General features: G+C 41.2%; 1 protein-coding gene across 1 annotated transcript in view; it reads right to left on the bottom strand.

The window, feature by feature from the left end:
• Positions 1-18,433, bottom strand: part of LOC136576706 (uromodulin-like) — a 54,589-nt gene extending 36,156 nt beyond the window's left edge. The window contains exons 1-5 of the mRNA XM_066576239.1: positions 18,290-18,433; positions 13,825-13,863; positions 13,343-13,498; positions 9,213-9,451; positions 1,282-1,404 (exon numbers count right to left, since the gene is read on the bottom strand). Of these exons, the coding sequence (XP_066432336.1) occupies positions 1,282-1,404; positions 9,213-9,451; positions 13,343-13,498; positions 13,825-13,863; positions 18,290-18,353 (621 nt within the window). The 5' untranslated portion in view covers positions 18,354-18,433. The remainder of the gene's footprint in view (positions 1-1,281; positions 1,405-9,212; positions 9,452-13,342; positions 13,499-13,824; positions 13,864-18,289) is intronic.
• Between the last annotated feature and the right edge of the window lie 1,975 nt (positions 18,434-20,408).

The following is a 20,408-nucleotide window of genomic DNA, read 5'->3' as shown; positions in this document are numbered from 1 at the left end:
AGATAAGAGCCCTCGGGCTATTAACTGCTTTCAGCTAAAGGCTTCATTTGCACACTTAATTGCTCTTAGGTAGCAGAGTAGCTACTTAATAGTTTATGCAAAATGATTGCTTACAGCTGTCACTCAAACTGTCGTTTGAGCGATCTTTGAGCAATCCTCGGGCCATGTAAATGGGCCTTAACTCACATTGATGGCCTCTCACCTTGCCAAGCCAGAATCCTAATGTATACTAATGAGGAGAAATAACCCTGAAATAGCCATGTGTACATAGATATTTGGCTCATAACTCTAGCCATATTAAAGGCCTGTTAAAATGTTGGATATTGACTCATAAGGTAGCTACCATTCTAATAGGTGGCACTATGGAGGATTATTCCTACACTGATTTGTACAATTAAGGGTGCATTCAGACGACAGTATATCGGCTGGGTATTCACGCCGGCCAATATACAGCGTCTCTCTCTGCAGTGGGAGGAGGCTGGAAGAGACGGGAGCAGTGCTCTGAGCTCCCCCCCCCCCCTGCCTCCTCTCCACCCCCTCTCCGCCCCTCTGCACTATTTGAAATGAAAGGAGGTGGGGCAGGGCTAAGTTCCGGGAATTAGCTCCGCCCCTGCCCTGCCTCTCCTCATTGAAAATAGTGCAGGGGGGACGAGAACGAGGGGTGCGTGTTTACACGCACCGATTATCGCTAAAACAATTTATGTAATCACATTGCCTTCTTCCCAATTTGCATACCATTTAGTAAATTAAAAGGGCAGTCTCTTCTCCATTTGAACATCATATAGGTGGGTACCATGCTCAGGATCCCCCTCTATGAGCTAGAAGAGAAAGCTACTCTATGAGAGTGGCTCCTCTTCTGGAGGACTAGAGCCATTCTTGTATTATATGGATGGCCATTCATCTGAATAGCTGCCATGTAATGCTACATTTGCCCTACTGTGCCTGCTGCATGGAAAAAGCCTAGCTTTTCTTTACAAAAATTCCAGCACTCCTTTAACAGAAGTGTTGGGATTTCTATAAAGAAAAGTTGATTACAGTGATATATTTCCAAAGGTCCATTGGAGCATCCATACACTCTCCAGCATTGGAAACTGTTTGTAATCATGAAATGCAGGATTGGGTGAGCTGACTTAATTTTTATTTTTTTTTAAAGCCTGGCTGTCCACATATTCCCTTGGCAAAATTAGCTGTTTGCTGGGAGTTGATCTCTGATGAGAAAACCCCTTTACTGATATACTGGTATACTGTGCAGATGTTAACAAAGGTCGTGTGATTAGTTACCTTGCTCATATCTGAAAGATCAATGAGAAACACATGGCCAAAGCTCCAATAAGCAATGTCTCTGTAGATCAAGAATTGTGGGTCATTTGAATCACCGCACAGACCAGTGACTAAAAAGAAAACCTGAAAATGAGAAACAGGGGTTAGTATAAAGAAATACGATATGTACTACACAATATGGCAAATATATATACATCAATATACATTTTATATAACATTGTATGACATATGTTGGAAGGCCAATCTTAAAGAAAAAGTCAAACAATAGACATGCTGATATTGTTATGAAGTCCTATAGAGCCTTAAAGGGTTTGTCCAGGGTTAAGGAATCATGTCTGCTGTCTTCTAGAAATAGTACTACACCAGTCCGTGGGTTTTGTCTAATATTGCAGCGCTGCTCAATTGAAGTGAATGAAGTTGAGCTGCAATACCAGAAACAGCCTGTGGATGGACAAGTGTGGCACTGTTCTCAGATAAAGCAACCATGTTTTTCAAATCTTGGAAATCCCTTTTAACCCCTTAGTAACTAAGCGTTTTTTTGTTTTTTTTTCGTTTTTCCATTTTTTGTTTTCTCTTCCCCCTCCCTTTTAAAAAATCGAAACTCCTTTATTTATCCATCGACGTAGCTGTATGAGGGCTTTGTTTTTGTGGGGCGAGTTTTATTTTTCAATGGTACTTTTTAATGTACCACATAAGCTACTGAAAAACTTTTTAAAAATTCAAAGTGTAGAGAAATGGGGAAAAAAATGAAATTCCGCCATCTTTAGGTGCGTCTTGTATATACGGCGCACAAACTGCAACAAAAATTACATGATAACTTTATTTGAAAGGTCAGTACGATTACTTAGATACCAAACATATAGTTTTTTTGCTGTACTAGTATTTTGTATTGCATCTTTTCTTGGACACAGGGTGACCAAAACAGTGCATTTCTAGCGTTGTATTTTTTTTTATCTGACGACGTTCATCGTGGGGGGTAAATAATGCATTACTTTGATATATCGGATTTTTACGGACGCAATGATACCAAATATTAATTTTTGTCATATTATTTAAACTCTTTTAGCATAAATATGGCAAAATGGGGGTTTTAAAACTTTTATTTTTTTTAAATAAATTAGTAAAACTTTATTGATATTATTTTTTACTTTTTTTTTAGTCCCCAGAGGGAGCAACAACTTGTGATGCATTGATCGCTCCTGCAGTATGAAGTAATGCCGCAGCATTACATTATACTGCGATCAGACAGGCAGTCTATCAAGCCACCCCACAGGTATGGCTTGATAAGCATTCTACCATGACAACCCTGGGACCTTTCACAAGGCCCCCGGCTGCTATGACATCTACATGGCTCCCTGCGATCTTATTGCAGAGGGCCGTTTGGGAACTTTAAATGCTGCCGTCAGAATTGAAAGCGGCATTTAAAGGAATAACAGCTCCGATCAGCTGCACATCCTGGACTTCTGCCACAGCTGTGACAGCTATGGCAGAAGTCCGCGATATACTCCCTTTGTTTTTTTATTGAAAATCATTGGTTTCATAATCATCGCTCTTGCATCGCAGGAAAAAATATCGCTAGTGAGTAAAAGCTGTAAGGCCTCCCTCCCACAGGCGTTTGCAGAAACACAGCATTTATCAATGCTGCGCTTACTGCAAATTCAGCCTGGCTCTAGCAGCGCTGGCATGCGTCTTGCCAGCTAAAAACGCAGCAAAGGAAGCTAAAAAAAAAGCAATGCTCAGGTACTGTTGTTTCTTGTCTCCACCACAGTAATGGGTGGAGACATGGGCTGGGCTGCCGGAGCTAGAGGAAATGCCCACAGTTCTGGATTGGCTGGCAGAGACACACACCTGCACCGGAGGCCGCTGCTGTAAGTGTCCCGCTGGCATCTCCCAGCTCCCAAACCCGCTGCTGTCACTGTTTAGAGCCTGATGTCCGACGGCCTCTCCCAGCCCCTGCTTCCACTGCTGTCAGCTGGCCTGCCAGCTTCGCTGTCACAGTAGTCCCCAGCAGCCTTGCATCTCCGCTAGCGGCCCTGCTGTCACAGTCCTCGGGGGTTGCCATGTGTCCACACACGGGCCAGTGCACAGTCTCCCAGCTGGCCTTCCCTCTGGGGAGGGGTGCCGCCTTTTTTGGCAGTGTTAACTGCACACCGATTTACAGAGGGAGGGCTTGAAATATAAGTACTACCCTGAAAATCAGCCCTAGCTACACTAGATGGAAAAAAAGCAAAAATACTCACCTACCAGGTGCCGTCATGATCCCCGCTACTGATTTCTGGCACTGCTCAAGCTCTTCCCCTGATAGATCATCTGTTGATGGTAGCGAGGTTTGAGAACCCTGCCTCCAGCAATAGATTGCTGTGATTGGTTCACAGCGATGGCTCGTTCCACTAATCACAGCCATTCATTGACTGGCTCAGCCAATCAGAGCCGGCAAGCAAGGGAAGCCTGGAACAGCGCCAGAGATCAGTGGCGGGGACCCTGACAGCACCTGCTAGGTGAGTAATGCTTTTTTTTTCTATCTAGAGCAGCTAAGGCTGGTTTTCAGGGTAGTACTTATATTTCAAGCCCTCCTCCCAAAAATCGGTGTGCGGTTAACACTGCCAAAAAAGGCGGCACCAAGTTGTGCCTCGTTTTCAGCAGTGCTGAAACTGATGCACACTCATTTCAATGGGCGACACAGGGCTGAAAAACTGCCAAAGATAAAACATGCATCACTGTCAAATCGCAGCGTTGAAGACGCTGCGTTTTGATGCTTGTGTGAACAGCCCCATTGAAATGAATGAGAGCGTTATACAGAAAAATTCTCAGAGGGTAGGCAGTAAAGTCAAACTAGGTAATTTAGGGCCCAATTCACAGACGTGACTAGTACTAAAACTATAGTTTTATTGAAATAAGATTAAAATACGAAAAAAGGGCACAACACTAACAAACATACATTAACCAGGTGAGAAAAACCACAGAAGGTAATAGTACCTGTGGTAACCTGGATTGTGACACTCAATGAGTATTTTTGTCTAAAATAACAAACACTTCACAAAAGCGAGAATCGAATAGACCCTCAAAAAATACAGGGGGAGGGGGGGGGGGTGATTGCATTATAGCACCGTGCCAAATATTGTCCTTATAGGACCCCCAAAAAAACTTAATTTATGCACCTGCATCGAGCTATTTATGCCCGATGTAGATCATAAAATTGATATCCACCCAACACGTTTCTTTACAGGGTTTGAGTGGGGTTTTGAGATCCTAAAGGACTCCATTAGGCTCGTCTATAATCATAATCAAACGAGCCCCCAATCCTTCCCCCCCCCCTCCCCCTGTATTTTTTGAGGGTCTATTCGATTCTCGCTTTTGTGAAGTGTTTGTTATTTTAGACAAAAATACTCATTGAGTGTCACAATCCAGGTTACCACAGGTACTATTACCTTCTGTGGTTTTTCTCACCTGGTTAATGTATGTTTGTTAGTGTTGTGCCCTTTTTTCGTATTTTAATCTTATTTCAATAAAACTATAGTTTTAGTACTAGTCACGTCTGTGATTAGAGCGTTATACAGCGTTTAGCGCAGTGCTGAAAAGGCAATGCTAAACGCTGTACAAAAACGTCTGTGTGAGGGAGGCCTTACACAGTGAGCTCTAACGAAAAGATAAAGTAATAATAGAATAGGTGATGACCAGAGCAACATCTGTAGTATCAATGGCAAAGAAAAACTGTAGCGCTATTAAAATTGTGATATGTACATTGAAAACGTCTTTTCAGACTACATTTTCTGAATCCAGTGCCACTTCTACTCTGGTTTCCATCCTCCATGCAGAAAATTGGACGGCACCATCTTAACATACATAGTAACATAGTATGTAAGGCCGAATGAAGACAATGCCCATCTAGTTCAGCCTGTTTCAACCTCCTTGTTGATCCAGAGGAAGGCAAAATTCCCAAGAAGCAGAAGCCAATTAGCCCTTTCGGGGGAAAAAAATTCCTTCCCTACTCCCTAATGGCAATCAGACTAATCCCTGGATCAACCCCTAATAGTTCCTACCTACCTGTATACCCGGATTAACAATTAACCTAAAATGTATATCCTGTAATATCCTTCTGCTCTAGAAAGACATCAAGTCCCCTTTTAAACTCCTCTATGGATTTTGAGAGAATTCACAGGGGCAGTATACTTCCAAAAATAGTATCAAGAGACTGACTAAGTGGACTGAAGTACTATTATCACTAAAAAGTAACCTTTTATTAGCCTTGGTTAAAATTCAGAAGGACAAACAAATACAAGTATTAAGAAGATAGACAAGATTATTAATGTAATCCAATTTAGGCCACTTAAACAAAAGGGTACAGACTAATTAGGTTAAGCAACAAGTAGTCTGCTTATCCAGTTCATATCATTAGTCTGAAACTGACAAGTATCATTGAAATTCTCAATCAGTACAGCGCAGGCGTCATCCCGATGAATTGGATGACTACACAAAAGAGACCTGAGCGATTAATTCTGCCCTCCGTGTTTCCCCCACCACAGTGTGTTCCTCAAGGGCAAAGAAGTAGATAATTCCAGTCAAATTAACCTGGATAGTGGCTTTGAGAAAGGTATATGTAACACGAAATAAATCCTTGATCAGACTACAATCGTCCAAATATAGGGCAATATATCAAATAGGTGAATTGATCCATCATTATTCTATTCTGCCTATTTGATATATTGCCCTATATTTGGACGGGCAATAGGTTACTTTTTAGTGATAATAGTACTTCAGTCCACTTAATCAGTCCCTCTATGGATTTTACCATCACCACGTCCTCAGGCAGAGAGTTCCACAGTCTCACTGCTCTTACAGTAAAGAACCCTTTTCTGTGTTGGTGATGAAACCTGCTTTCTTCTAGACATAGAGGATGCCCTCTTGTTACCGTCGCAGTCCTGGGTATAAACAGATCATGGGAGAGATCCTTGTATTGTCCCCTCATGTATTTATACATAGTTATTTGATCGCTTCTTAGCCGTCTTTTTTCCAGGGTAAATAATCCCAATTTTGATAGTCTCTCTGGGTATTTCAGTCCTCCCATTCCATTTATTAACCCGTTTAGGACCAGCCACTGTATATATACGGCGGCTGGTCCTGGGCTTAGAGCACCGCCGATAGTAAAATTACGGCGGTGCTCTAAGTCTCCTGCTCTGCAATCAGTCAGAGGCAGGAACGGGTGATCAGCTGTTAGTGACAGCTGATAACCCGGAGCAGAAGGCAGGAGGGGTTTTTAACCCTTCCTGCCTTCTGCTTCCCTGATATACAGTGCTCAATGAGCACTGTATAGGGAACGTGAAAGTAAGATGTCTTTCCCTATGGGAGACTCGGGGGGTCATGTGACCTCCCGGGATTCCCTGCTACTGCAGAGCTGGAGGGTAAGACTAGACTCTGGCAGCTCTGCAGGTGACTAATGTCACCACAGGGGTTGCTTTCTCCTGCAACTAGGGCTCCTATGGACGCCCTAGCTACAGTGGAAAAGTGTCAAATAAAGTAAAAAAAAAAAAAGAATGTCCCCCAGAGGTCTTATGTGACGTCATGGGGGACATAGATAGTAAAATACACAATTACATACATCAGTAAGACAAAATAACAGAATAAAACAACAATACATACATAAGAAAGAGAATAACACAAAGCAGACGCCAACAAAAACCGTCGCCGTATGCGCCCTGTAAACCAAAACCATACATAATATATATCAAAACGTCTGAAATAAATAGAGGAACCCATCTCCATACTTTATTTTAGTGTAAATATAAAAATAATTTTAAAAAAACTAAATGTTAAAAAAAAAACCTTTTTTTAAGCATTTTAGCCCGAATAAAACTAAAAACTAGAAAAAAAGTCAGTGAAAAAGATATTAAAAAAGTAGTCCTATATGTCACGGAAAACAAATGCAGCAAAAATAATTTTGGTAGCTAAAGGAAAAAAATGGAGCAGTAAAACCACCACATGGGTAAAATCCCTAAAAAGTGTCTGGTCCTTAAGGGGTTAATTTAGTTGCCCTTCTTTGAACCCCCTCAAGCGCTGTAACATCTTTCCTGAGCACCAGTGACCAGAAGTGTACACAGTATTCCATGTGAGGCCTGACAAGTGCCTTATATAATGGAAGGATAATGTTCTCGTCCCTCGCCTCTATACCTCTTTTAATGCACCCTAACACTCTACCTGCTTTTGCAGCAGCTGACTGGCATTGGTTACTCCAGTTTAGTCTACAATCCACTAGTACCCCCAGGTCTTTTTCCATATCACTTTTCCCTAGCAGTATCCCATTTAGTGTATATTGGTGACATCCGTTTCTCCTGCCCATGTGCATTACCTTACATTTATCCACATTGAACTTCATTTGCCATTTTTCTGCCCAAGCCCCCAGCTTATCTAGGTCCGTTTGTAGCCGTACATTGTCCTCTGTTGCACTGATTATCTTGTATAATTTTGTGTCATCTGCAAATATTGATATTTTGCTGTGCAGCCCCTCTATCAGGTCGTTGATAAATATGTTGAATAGAATGGGGCCCAATACTGAACCCTGAGGCACCCCACTAGCGACGGTGGTCCAATCAGAGTATGAGCCATTTATTAGCACCCTCTGCTTTCTATCTCTGAGCCAATTCTTTACCCAGATACACACGTTTTCACCCAATCCGAGCTGCCTCATTTTGTATATCAAGTTATCAACCTATTATGCGGCACGGTGTCAAATGCTTTAGAGAAGCATTATATAGTTTCCATCCCTCAAGACACAGAGGTTGTAAGCAGTATTCTCCATTCAGAAAATATGTGGGTGTTTGCACCCACACCAGAACCTGGAATCCACAGACCCAATAATGTCCAAGAAAATAATCTGTGACAGCAATTCCGGATGCAGGATATGTTTATTCCTTCATAAATGCATTTGTGGAGGAATAAACATAGAATTATAGTATAATCTGCATCTGAAGTAGCTTTCACAGATTCTTTTCTTGGACATAGTTTCCATCCTTGTCAGTCCTTTAAAACTGGATAGGAAAGCACTGCCCTTAGAAGGTTAAAGGAGATGTCCCGAGGCAGCAAGTGGGTCTATACACTTCTGTATGGCCATAATAATGCACTTTGTAATGTACATTGTGCATTAATTATGAGCCATACAGAAGTTATAAAAAGTTTTTTACTTACCTGCTCCGTTGCTGGCGTCCTCGTCTCCATGGAGCCGACTAATTTTTGGCCTCCGATGGCCAAATTAGCCGCGCTTGCGCAGTCCGGGTCTTCTGCAGTCTTCTATGGGGCTCCGTGTAGCTCCGCCCCGTCACGTGCCGATTCCAGCCAATCAGGAGGCTGGAATCGGCAGTGGACCGCACAGAAGAGCTGCGGTCCACGGAGGAAGAGGCCATCTTCAGCGGTGAGTAGAGAAGTCACCGGAGCGCGGGGATTAAGGTAAGCGCTCCGGTGAGCTTTCTTTACCTCCCTGCATCGGGGTTGTCTCGCGCCGAACGGGGGGGGGGGTTGAAAAAAAAAAAAACCCGTTTCGGCGCGGGACAACCCCTTTAAATGCAAGGCTATGCGGGTATCAGTTTGGCATTTTTAGTGTCAGATCTGTACACATCTGCATCAGAGATTCCATTTGGGGCCTCTGGTGCATATTTGTCACAAAATTCAGTATTGTGTCATGCAGGAAAAAGCTAGAGAGCATGATGGAACCCAGATGGACCCCATTTATAGTCAGTGGGGCCAGTCTGGGACAGAACTGTTCTCTGCAGGGATTCTATTTTCCTATGCCTATGATGGAGCAGGAAGATGGAAACCCAATTACATATGTGAACAGAACCTTACTGATTTGTTGTGAACTTGGTTAAGGTTCATGCCCAGGGCTTTTGTCATCAGCAATCAATATAAGGCCATGGGTAGATAATGAAGAATAAACAGGTTACCTGGGAACTTGTGAGATTTATTTTTGATTTTATGCCATCTATTAAAGTTTGATCGTTGTAATCTTTTGCTGATGCATCTGTTAGGACCATTATTAATGAGTTAGAAGGGGAAATATCCAGGGCTAAATTAATGCCCGCCAAAGCCAGTTCAGGACAGTCATCTCCTCCAAATGCGTGCAGACTTTGAAAAAAATTTCCAAACTCACTTCGTGAATTGGTGTAATTGGTAGGTCCAACATCTGAAACAAATACAATTATACAGTTATGACATATGATATGGCTTAGTAATCTTAACCCCTAAGTGTGTGGCCCTTTTTTGCATTTTTGTTTTTGTTTTTTACCATAACTTTATCATAACTTATATTTATCCATCGACGTAGCTGTCTGAGGGCTTGTTTTTAGCAGGACGAGTTGTATTTTCCAATGGATCTATTTAATGTACCATATAATGTACTGAAAAACGTTAAAAATGTTGAAGTTGAATGGGAATAAAAACTAAATTTACTGCAAAATCGCGATTTTGTGCGATCGCGATTTTAACATTACAAGTCCCATAGACCCCTGCAGAAAAAAAACCCTGCGAATTTCGCAGTGAAAAAAACCTGCAGTGGGTAGTCACTCTGACAGAGTTAGAGGCAGGTGGAGAGTCCTTAAAAACGACTTCAGGGAACTAGAATATAAGCTTAAGGCAAGGACTTCCAAGATAGTATTTTCTTAAATGCTACCGCTACCATGTGACACACCGTAAAGGCAGCGGGAAATTAGGGATGTTAACAAGTGGCTCAAGAGTTAGTGTATGAAGGAGGGGGTTTGGTTCCTGGAGAACTGGGCTAATTTTGCTGTTGGCTACACGTTCTGCCATAGCAATGGGCTGCATCTCAATGGGGAGGGTTCAGCTGTGCTGGCAGGGAAGATGGCTAGAAGGCAAAGTTGGAGGAGTGTTTAAACTATGGCCTGGGGGGAAGCCACCAAAAAGATAGAGGGAAAAATAGTGTAGACTGACTTCTGGAACTAAATAATAGAAATGGGGGTGGAGTGATGGGAGGGGTTAGCACACAACTAGCAGAACAATCAATAGGGATACACTTAAAATAAATTAAAAAAACTGTATGGTTTAAAGCCCCCCACTCCAGTAACATATATGTGAAGGACATAAACATGTGTAGTCAAAGATGCCCTTAAAATTATTGATTGACATAATGTCCTCAGAAATAGGAGTACAGACAAAAAATGGGAAATGTTTAAAAACATCTTAAATACTTACTGTGGGCATTTCATACCTTACTGGAATTGAAGGTTTAGGAATAGGAGAAAACCAACGTGGCTCAATAAAGATGAAAAGGGGGCAATAAACAACAAAAAGAAACAAGAAGGCAGCAAAGAAGCACTAAAAACATTTAAGGAAAAAAATAAATTATGTAAAAAATAGATAAAAGCTTCAAAGATGGAGACAGAGAGACTTATTGCCAAAGAGTAAAAATAACCCTAAACTGTTCTTCAATTATATAAGTAGTAAATTAATACTGAAAGTGTTGGCCCTTTAATAAGTAATGTAGGGAAAATTGTAGAGGATGAGGAGGAGAAAGCAAATTTCTTAAATAGCTTTTTCTTCTGTGTATTTACAGAGTAAAAGGAAATGTCAGGTGAAATACAGAATTCTAAAGTAAACTCTCCATTAAATAGCACCAGTTTAACCCAGGAAGAAGTGCAAAGTCGCCTTTAAAAGATTGAAATAGGAAAATCGCAGGGTCTCGATGGCATATACCCCTGTGTTCTAAGGGAACTAAATAGAGTTGAGCGAACGTACTCTTCCGAGCTTGATGCTCGTTTGAGTATTAGCATACTTGATAGTGCTCGCTACTCGAGCGAGCATCACGCTGTGTTTGACCCCGCCCCAGTTTTGGCCCCTCCATGCTGTGACGCTGCGCACGTCAACAGCAATTTTTTGGCTGGCTGGGCGGAGAAGAGAGAGAGAGAGAGAGAGAGAACACAAGAAGAAAAGAAAAAAAGCTCAGCTCCCAGCGGGTCTCATACAAAAATGCTCGAGACTCCCATTGAAGTCAATGGGGTTCGTTACTTGAATAGAGCTCTCGAATTTTACGAAAAGCTCAACTCGAATAACGAGGACCCGAGCATTTGGGTGCTCGCTCATCTCTAGAATTAAATAAGGTGATAGACAGAATCATTATTTCTTATATTTAGGGACTCTATAGTGACGGATTCAATTCATTGGTCCATAGTCAATGTGGTTCTCCTTCAAAAATGAGTGAAAAGTGAGCCGGAAAACTACAGACCAGTAAGTTTTACTTCTGTTGTTGAGAAAATGTTTGAAGGGTTTCTAAGAGATGCTATCTTGGAGTAACTCAAGGAAAATTGCTGTATAACTTTATATCAGCATGGGTTTATGAGGGGTCACTACTGTCAAAACAATCTGATCAGCTTCTACAAGGAGGTAAGGTCTAGACTTGACCAGGGAGAGTCATTGGATATTGTGTATCTAGACTTTTCCAAAGTCAAGGATAGAAAACAGAGGGTGGTTATTAATGGTACACACTTTGATTGGGAATCCATTCCCACAGCAAAACGGAGTTGAAAGCGCTAGTGTGAATGAGAAAGATTGCTTTTTTTGTTCCAATAAAAAAAAAACGAAAACAAAACGGAACTGAAGCAAATGGAAAGCATTCAGTTTTTTTCAAAACCCATTGAAATCATCGGTTTATTTCAGTTTTAATTCCAGAAATGGAACAGGGAGATGGGAGCCACTATACTCTAGGGCAATGCAGTCTTTCTCAACTCCAGTCCTTATGGACCCCAACAGGTCGTGTTTTCAGGATTTCCTCAGTATTGCACAGGTGATGTAATTATTGTCGGTGCCTCAGACATTGCCACAGGTGTTCTTACTATAGGATATCCTGAAAACATGACCTGTTGGGGGTCCCTGAGGACTGGAGTTGGGAAACTCTGCTCTAGTGTGAACTCAGTTTTGTGCTCTGCAAATGAGTTTTAAAAACCACACACCCTACAGACAGGTATATCTGTAATTGAGCTTGTTGACTTCATTATTATTTTGTTTTACCTCTTTGCTTTCCAAATTGCCCACCTTACAAGAAACAGTGAGGGAGATATGTAAAACAGCCTAGGTAATCAGTTTTAAGGTTTTCAATATCTCTGCTTTCCGTGCACCCAATGCCCTAAAATGGTCTTGAAAGGAGATACTATGTGAGCCCTGTAACGCATGTCCATACATATCAGTTATTTTACAAATTATGTCAAACATAAGTAGCATTATATGGCTATGGTATGTTTACTCTTCATTAGGGTATACAGTATTTATCTCACAGGCCTTCATTTTAATGTAGTAAACCACAAGACTAAGGGCTCCTTCACACGGGTGTAATTTTCATAAAACCAGAAGTAGAATGTACAGAGAAAGTATAATAGAAAGATTTGCATTTCTTCTGTATTTTGCAACCACTCTTGGCTTTGGCTCACAAATTACTAATGAAAAATACGCCCATGTGAAGGAGCCCTTAGGCCTACAGCACACTAGTGTATTTTGGATCCATGTGCTGTCTGTGTAATTCCATGGATACTACCTGGCCCCATTATAGCCTAAGACACTTGGAGATTTTTTTTTTCACATAGACCAATGGTTCACATGAAAAACTCATGGCATGTCATATTTCTAGCCATTCCATGGATCAGAAATAAAACATGCTCATGCAAGTCAGTGTTCAATATACACGGGATCTGCACAGTCCCCCGACTAGTATACATGTGCTGTCTGATGTCAGTTGCGCCTGAGCCTCTACTGTATAGTATGCAAATAGCCAAAGTATAATAGTTAGTGAATAAGCAAACACTATGAAGAAAATTTGAACTATGTGGATTTTGGTGTGGATTTTCATTGCAGAATTTACTCATTATATTCTATGACAATCCACAGCATTTCCACAACTTGAAATTGCACCACATGACTATTTTCCGTTGCAGTTTTTTTCCGCTGTAAGTAATTGGAGTTTGTTAAAAACCCCATTCACTTACATTGTACTGCACAGTTTTAGTTTGCATTCAGCAGCCGTAATTCCACAGCAATTCCAATGTGTGAACTCATCTTTAAGGTATATTACCTGGATCATTGAACTGCACCATGGTATATTTACGGACGCCACATGTAAAACGTTCTGAAACTCTGTCGAGAAGCCAATCATTCACCTTTTTTAACTCAGCTAAATCATCGCCCATAGAAGCACTTACATCCACCACATATGTGAGAGAAGAGGATTCTGTGATGGAAAAAAAGAAAGAAGCATAAAATAGGTAATCCTTCTTAAAGGGGGTTTCCAGTGAAACACTATTGATGACCGATCATCAGGAGGTAACCAGCATCAACACGTCGATCTCTAATCAATGATACCTTATTTATTCTTCATACAGGACAGGGAAATATAAACTTTACAAAAGCATCCCATTAAGCTACCAACAGTCGTAACCCATTTTTTTAAATTAACTGAAATGTGGAAATTCTCAGACTTTCAATAAACTGATTAAAAGTTAAACCCAACATCATAGCTGCCATATGTCATATATTACTTTATGTATATGTCAATACCTGTTGTGGATTCACAATCCTTATTAACAATGGTTTGACCTGCGAAAAAAAAACGTACATTTAAATCACACGTAATATCAACAAATATCGTTGTCAACTAGATATAATGTTCCAGAATTAGCTTTTGCCTAATTTCAAATGGGCAAGCATGGGAATGTGTGATTTTTCTGCACACGCGAGGCATCTGTGTCAAAAACGCCTCCCATCATTTCAAGGAAGTAACGATCCTCTAGCGCAGCTTTCAGCCACGCCAGAGGATCTTCAAGTGCTTGCCATTGTTTTCAATGGGAAACCTTGCATCACACTTGCATGCACCTCGCACGCCATACAATTTTTTTACCAGCCCCATTGAAAACAATTAGTAAGGTGTTCCAAGAAAATGCTTAAAGATAGGACATGCTGTGATTTTTTTCCTGCACTATATTGCATATATATAACCCCATATTTGTGCGAGATTTGTGCGTCACAGCCGTGTGACAGCAGCCTCAGGTCGGTTTCAGACGAGCGTATTTAATTATCTCCATAATACGGGTCCGTATTACAGACGTGTTACAGATGATATTTTAACCGTATGTCATCAGTATTTGATATGTTTTTGTCTCTGTATATTTGGTGTTCTACTGGGCAAATACTGATCCGTACTTGACCAATAGAAAACCAAACGTAGCCCCCCCCCCCCCCAAAAAAAAACAGGTCATGTTGTGTTTTAAAAAAAAAACAGCCGTGAACAATACAGCCATGTGAATAGCTACTTAGATTTGCATTAGTTCCATATTACAGTCCCCGAAACATGGGCCATAATAGAGAACTCGTCTAAAAACGGCCTTGGGTATTTGTGGACCATTATAAGGAGCTATATTGTTTATGGTTATTTTTTAAAAAGCAGCAGGACCTATTTTTGTCCATTTTTGCCTCTGAATTTGCATTTATTTTTATTACTTATTGAGCAACTATAGATTAACCCCTTAATGACGCGGCCCCTTTTTCTTTTTTCATTTTCATTTTTTCCTCCACCCTTCAAAAAAAATTGGAACTCCTTTATTTATCCATCGACGTCACTGTATGAGGCCTTAGTCACACGGGCGTTTTTTCATGCGATTTGCGCATCGCATGACGGATGCGCATGCGCAAATCGCGTGACCGGCGCCGAAAAATCGCCCGAAAATCTGCTCCTAGCCGCGTTTCATTAGAAACGGGCCGGAGCTGTCCAGCGCATTGCATTCAATGGAGCCGGCAATACAGCCGCCTCCATTGAATGCAAGCGCTGCGGGTGAGTGTGGGATGAATTGTCGGGAAGGGGTTAAATATATAACCCCTTCCCTGCAATGCATCCTGAAAAGTGAAAAAATAAAAAAAATGTATGTACTTACCTGCTCCTGGCAGCCGGAGATCCCTGCGGCCGTCCTGCAGTGGGTGTGAAGGGGGTGTGACTCAGGCTTGCCCCTGATTGGCTCAGGAGCTGTCCAGCGCATTGCATTCAATGGAGCCGGCAATACAGCCGCCTCCATTGAATGCAAGCGCTGCGGGTGAGTGTGGGATGAATTGTCGGGAAGGGGTTAAATATATAACCCCTTCCCTGCAATGCATCCTGAAAAGTGAAAAAATAAAAAAAATGTATGTACTTACCTGCTCCTGGCAGCCGGAGATCCCTGCGGCCGTCCTGCAGTGGGTGTGAGGGGGGTGTGACTCAGGCTTGCCCCTGATTGGCTCAGCGCTGAGCCAATCAGAGGCAAGTCTCAGTCACACCCATTCATGAATTCATGAATGGGTGTGACTGAGATCAGCCTCTGATTGGCTCAGGCTGAGCCAATCAAAGGCAAGCCTGAGTCACACCCCCCTCACACCCACTGCAGGACGGCCGCTGGGATCTCAGGCTGCCGGGAGCAGGTGAATACATCCTTTTTTTTAATTTTTTCACTTTTCAGGATGCATTGCAGGGAAGGGGTTATATATTTAACCCCTTCCCGACTATTAACCCCGCGCACGCCGGCAGCCCATTGCTTTCAATGGAGCGGCTGTATTGCCGCTCCATTGAATTCAATGGGCAAACATCGTTCTTCTCTGCCACAGCTGTGGCAGAGAAGAATGATTTGTCTTCTATATGTTCTCAATGGGGTCGGCGCTGCTGCCGCCGGCCCATTGAGTGCATATAGAGAAGAGAACAGGAATCGCAGATCGCAGATAGGTGCGATCTGCGATTTCTGTTCTCTAATTTATCGGACGAGCGCATAAAAAGCGCTCATGTGTCCGATACCATTGCAAAGCAATGGTTTTAAAAAATCGCCGGACGCATGCGCATGCGCAAATCGCGGCAATAAACGCCCGTGTGACTGAGCCCTGAGGGCTTGTTTTTTGCGGGATGACTTGTATTTTTAAATAGTGCTATTTACTGTACCATATAATGTACTGAAAAACTTTAAAAAAATTGTAAGTGAAGTAAAATAAAAAAAAACGACATTCCGTCATCTTTCAGTGCGTCTTGTTTCTATGGCGCACAAACTGCAACAAAAACGACATGATAACTTTATTCTATGAGTCAGTACGATTACTACGATGCCAAACTTGTATAGTTTTTTTTTACCGTACTACTCTTTTTTTTTTTCAAAGACATTTAATTTTTTTAAATTATTTTCTGCCGTCATTTTGCGCACAATACCTTTTTATTTTTCCATCGACGTAGTTCAGCAAGGGGTCATTTTTTGCGGGATGCCCTGTAGTTTCCGATAGTATCAATTCGGAATACATAAGACTTTTTGATCGCTTTTTATTGCGTTTTTTCTGGAAGAGAGGGTAACTGAAAAAGTGCATTTCTGGCGTTCTTTTTTTTTTTTCAGATGACGTAATATGTCTGTATTACGGATCTGTATTACAAATGTGTTAGACTAAGCTTGTGAAATTGGCCTCAGTGTCTACTTATAGTAAGTAATTTCCTTTTAGAACCAAATATTTTGGGCTCTCAACATTCTAAAACTCACTTTTAATCAGCATAAGTTATGAGTGTAACTTATACAGTCATACAAGTATTAGGCACCATAAATATAGCCATTGTAACCATTCATTTTTATTAAATTCATGGTGCGGTTAAAATGACTTGTTAGCGTGTTAGTATGATTACGGAGATAACAAAGTTACTACTTTTAAAAAATAAAGTTTGAAAAAAAATTGGCTTTCTGTTGTCATATTTTTACACCCATAACTTTTTACATTTTTTGTCATTGGGGCTTTGTGAGGGCTTATTATTTGCCAGACCAGTTGCAGTTTTTATTGATAACATTGTGAGGTACATGTGATTTTTTTTTTTTTGATCACTTTTTATTCAATTTGCTTTTTTAGAGGTTGGGTGCTCAAAAAACACAAGTCTGGCTTTATGTAATTTTTTTTATGGCATTCACCACCTGGGACAAATGATCAATATAATGGTTCAGACTTTTACTGATGTGACGATAGCAACTGTGTTTAATCTTCCTATTGCTTCGATTATTTGTGCCCAAAATGTCACGGCGGCAATAATGTATACATCATCGGCCTTGAAGGAAGTGAAGGATCCTCTGGTGGACCCAGACCCTGAAATAGTAATGAGCCTCTATTTCAACAGAGCCCCGAAGCTCCACATTATATCATTTGACCCTGACTTTGGAGCCAAATACTTGCAACTAATATCTATATTTTATAATATACAATACAAGTAACTGTTCGACCAGTGTTTTCTAAATTCTGGTTCCTCAGGCCCCCAACACGTCACATCTTTTAGAATATTTTAGGGAGAACACCTGTAGCAATTCCTGAAGTGCTAACAGTAATGACATCACCTGTGCAATACTATGGAAATTGTGAAAACCTGACTTGTTGGTGGGGTGAGAACCGGGGTTTGGGAAACACTCATATATGTACTATGTGGACATTTACAGGGTATATAATTTACTGTGATGGGCCCAAGGAACCTCAATTTGAAGTTGGCTTCTAGTGCAGCAAAAGTCAAAACCTCCCAATTTTCTCCCAATCTGAGAAAAGGGAAATCATATTATCCAATAATAGAAATATTCTGATAGTGTGAAGCTCTAAATAGCTCTACAGACATGGTCTAGGTCTCAGCCTGCTTGTAGTATTTTCCGACACCCTCCCAGTATAGGGCCACATAATACGGCATTAAAGCGACCCTCCAGTCCTGGAGAAGCAAAGATGGCTTCACCACATCTCTGACTACTTGATGAACACTGTATATTAGTATGCATTGGTAGTCTAAGACATTACACAGGCTTTGACTTACTTGTGCTGAAAATCATATCAGCATGCTGTGTCCTAGACACAGTGTGCATCAGGTAGTCAGATAAGCGGTGTGGCCACCCTTGTTTGTTCGGGCCCGGAGGGTCACTAAATACATTGCAGTATATCAACCAATTGAAGTTCAATTTACATAAATAAAATAAGCCAAATGAAGGTTTCTGTATATTTTAAGGATACTTACTCATAGTTGTAGTAAAAAAGCTCCAATCGCACAAGAGCAAGATGATCAGACATTGGAGATTCATGGTGAAAGGTGTTGATCTTTGGGGATATCTGCTCCAGAATGAATGCCAGGTGCTTATTGCCTGAACTTATCTGCCTACCCTCTGTGTAAGGAGTATGTAATATTCTATAACAACCCCTGCATATATGCAGAGAATTCAGTATAGGAAAAATTTCTCAATGTCACCAATCGGATTATACATTTTGGCACGCTTCTTTGAAACTTTGTTTCTAAGCACATAATATGCCAAACAATTGTTAGGTCAAATACAATGAGCCTTATTTATGGCTGTTTATTAAACCCTTAAGGACACAGACTTTTTTTTCACTTTCGATTTTCCTCCTCACTTTAAAATAATGATAACTCTTTTTATTTTTCTGTTCACATAGTTACATAAGGGTTTATTTTTTGCGGGCCAAGCTGTATTTTTTAGGGTACCATTTGATGTCCCACATAATTTACTTGAAAACCTTTTAAAAATCTCTTAGTGAAGGGACATGGGGAAAAAAAACTAACTTCCGCCATGTTTTGAGAGGAGGTGGGGGTCTTGTTTTCACGGCATACACATTGCGGCAAAAATAGCATTTTATTCTTTGGGACTGTACAATTATGATGATACCAAATGTATATATTTACCTTTGCTGTACTACTTTTTAAAAAAAATTTAATTATTTCCTGCCGCTATCTTCTGATGCCAGAACTTTTTAATTTTTCTATCCATATAGCTGAGTAAGGGCTAAATTTTTGCAGGATGTCCTGTAGTTTCTATTTGTACCAATTTTGGAGTTTGTGTGACTTTCTGATCGCTTTTTATTCAATTCTCTTGGAGATGGCGTGACCAAAAATGTGCAATTCTGGCATTGTTTATCTTTCACCATAAATTATGTGTTAGGCCCCCTGCACACGGGCGGAAATTCTGCAGCGAGATTTCCCACAGAATTTCTGCCCGTGCCCGCCTGCATAGATTGCATTGCAAAACGCAATCCTATGCACACAGCCGTGAAAACACACGGGGAAAACAAATCGGTGCGTATTCTATCTCTGTGCGGGTCTCGCAGAGGCCCGCACAGAAATGTCAGTAGTGACAGGTCAGCTCCACTCTGCGCGTGCGCCGGCTGGCTGGCAGCCGGTGCATAGCAAAGACGGGAGATGCTGGGAGCGAATGAGCCGCAGGCCTCTGCAGGGGCATGGGTCCGCATCCCGCTGCGAGAATTCTCACAGCAGGATCCGACCCAGCCGTCTGCAGGCAGCCTTAGTTTGATAGATTGGACTTTAATGGATGCAGTGATACTAAATATGCTTTTTTAATTATTTAATCTGCGAAAAGGATTTTTTAAAAACTTTTTCTTCCTTTATTTTTTCCCAGTAATTAAGAAAACTTTATTTTTACTTTTTTTTTTTTAGTCCCCACAGGAAACTTGAACTTGCAATCATTTAAATACTCATGCAGTATAATGTAATACACCACAGTGTTACATTATATTGCATTTTGACAGGTAATCTATGAAGGCGTGGCTGTAACCCTTGGGGCCTACTAAAGGCCACCAGCTGTCATGGCAACCAAAGGGCACTCAACGATTGCATTGTGAGGGGGCTATACGGAACCCCAAGACAACGATTGGGGCATTTAAATGCCGCTGTCAGAATTGTCTCTACTATTAGAGACAGTCAGCACCTGCCTTATATGAGCGATCCAGCTCCATATAAATCCCACACAGTCATGAAATAAATATATGCCCTGTGCTGTTAAGGGGGTAATCACATAACAGCACGTGGGTCCTGGAAGGTAATTCACAATATATGACGTATTACTAGCTAAAGTGGCTTCAGATTGGTGAGTAAATTAAGAAGATGTAAAATTACAACTAAGCTTCAAATATATCTGTAAATGATATGTTATACCTTTATGAAAAAGAAATAACTCTGAATCGGATACAGTAAAACTGTATGGATGATGTGTAGGGATTAGAGATGAGCAAGTATACTCGCTAAGGCACATTACTCGAGCGAGTAGTGCCTTAGCCGAGTATCTCCCCGCTCGTCTCTAAAGATTCAGGGGTGGGCGGGGAGCGGCGGG

The sequence above is a fragment of the Eleutherodactylus coqui genome, chromosome 8, assembly GCF_035609145.1.
Source record: "Eleutherodactylus coqui strain aEleCoq1 chromosome 8, aEleCoq1.hap1, whole genome shotgun sequence".
Taxonomy (NCBI): domain Eukaryota; kingdom Metazoa; phylum Chordata; class Amphibia; order Anura; family Eleutherodactylidae; genus Eleutherodactylus; species Eleutherodactylus coqui.
The sequence above is the reverse complement of the archived record's forward strand: the minus strand, read 5'-3'. Positions and strand labels throughout refer to the sequence as shown.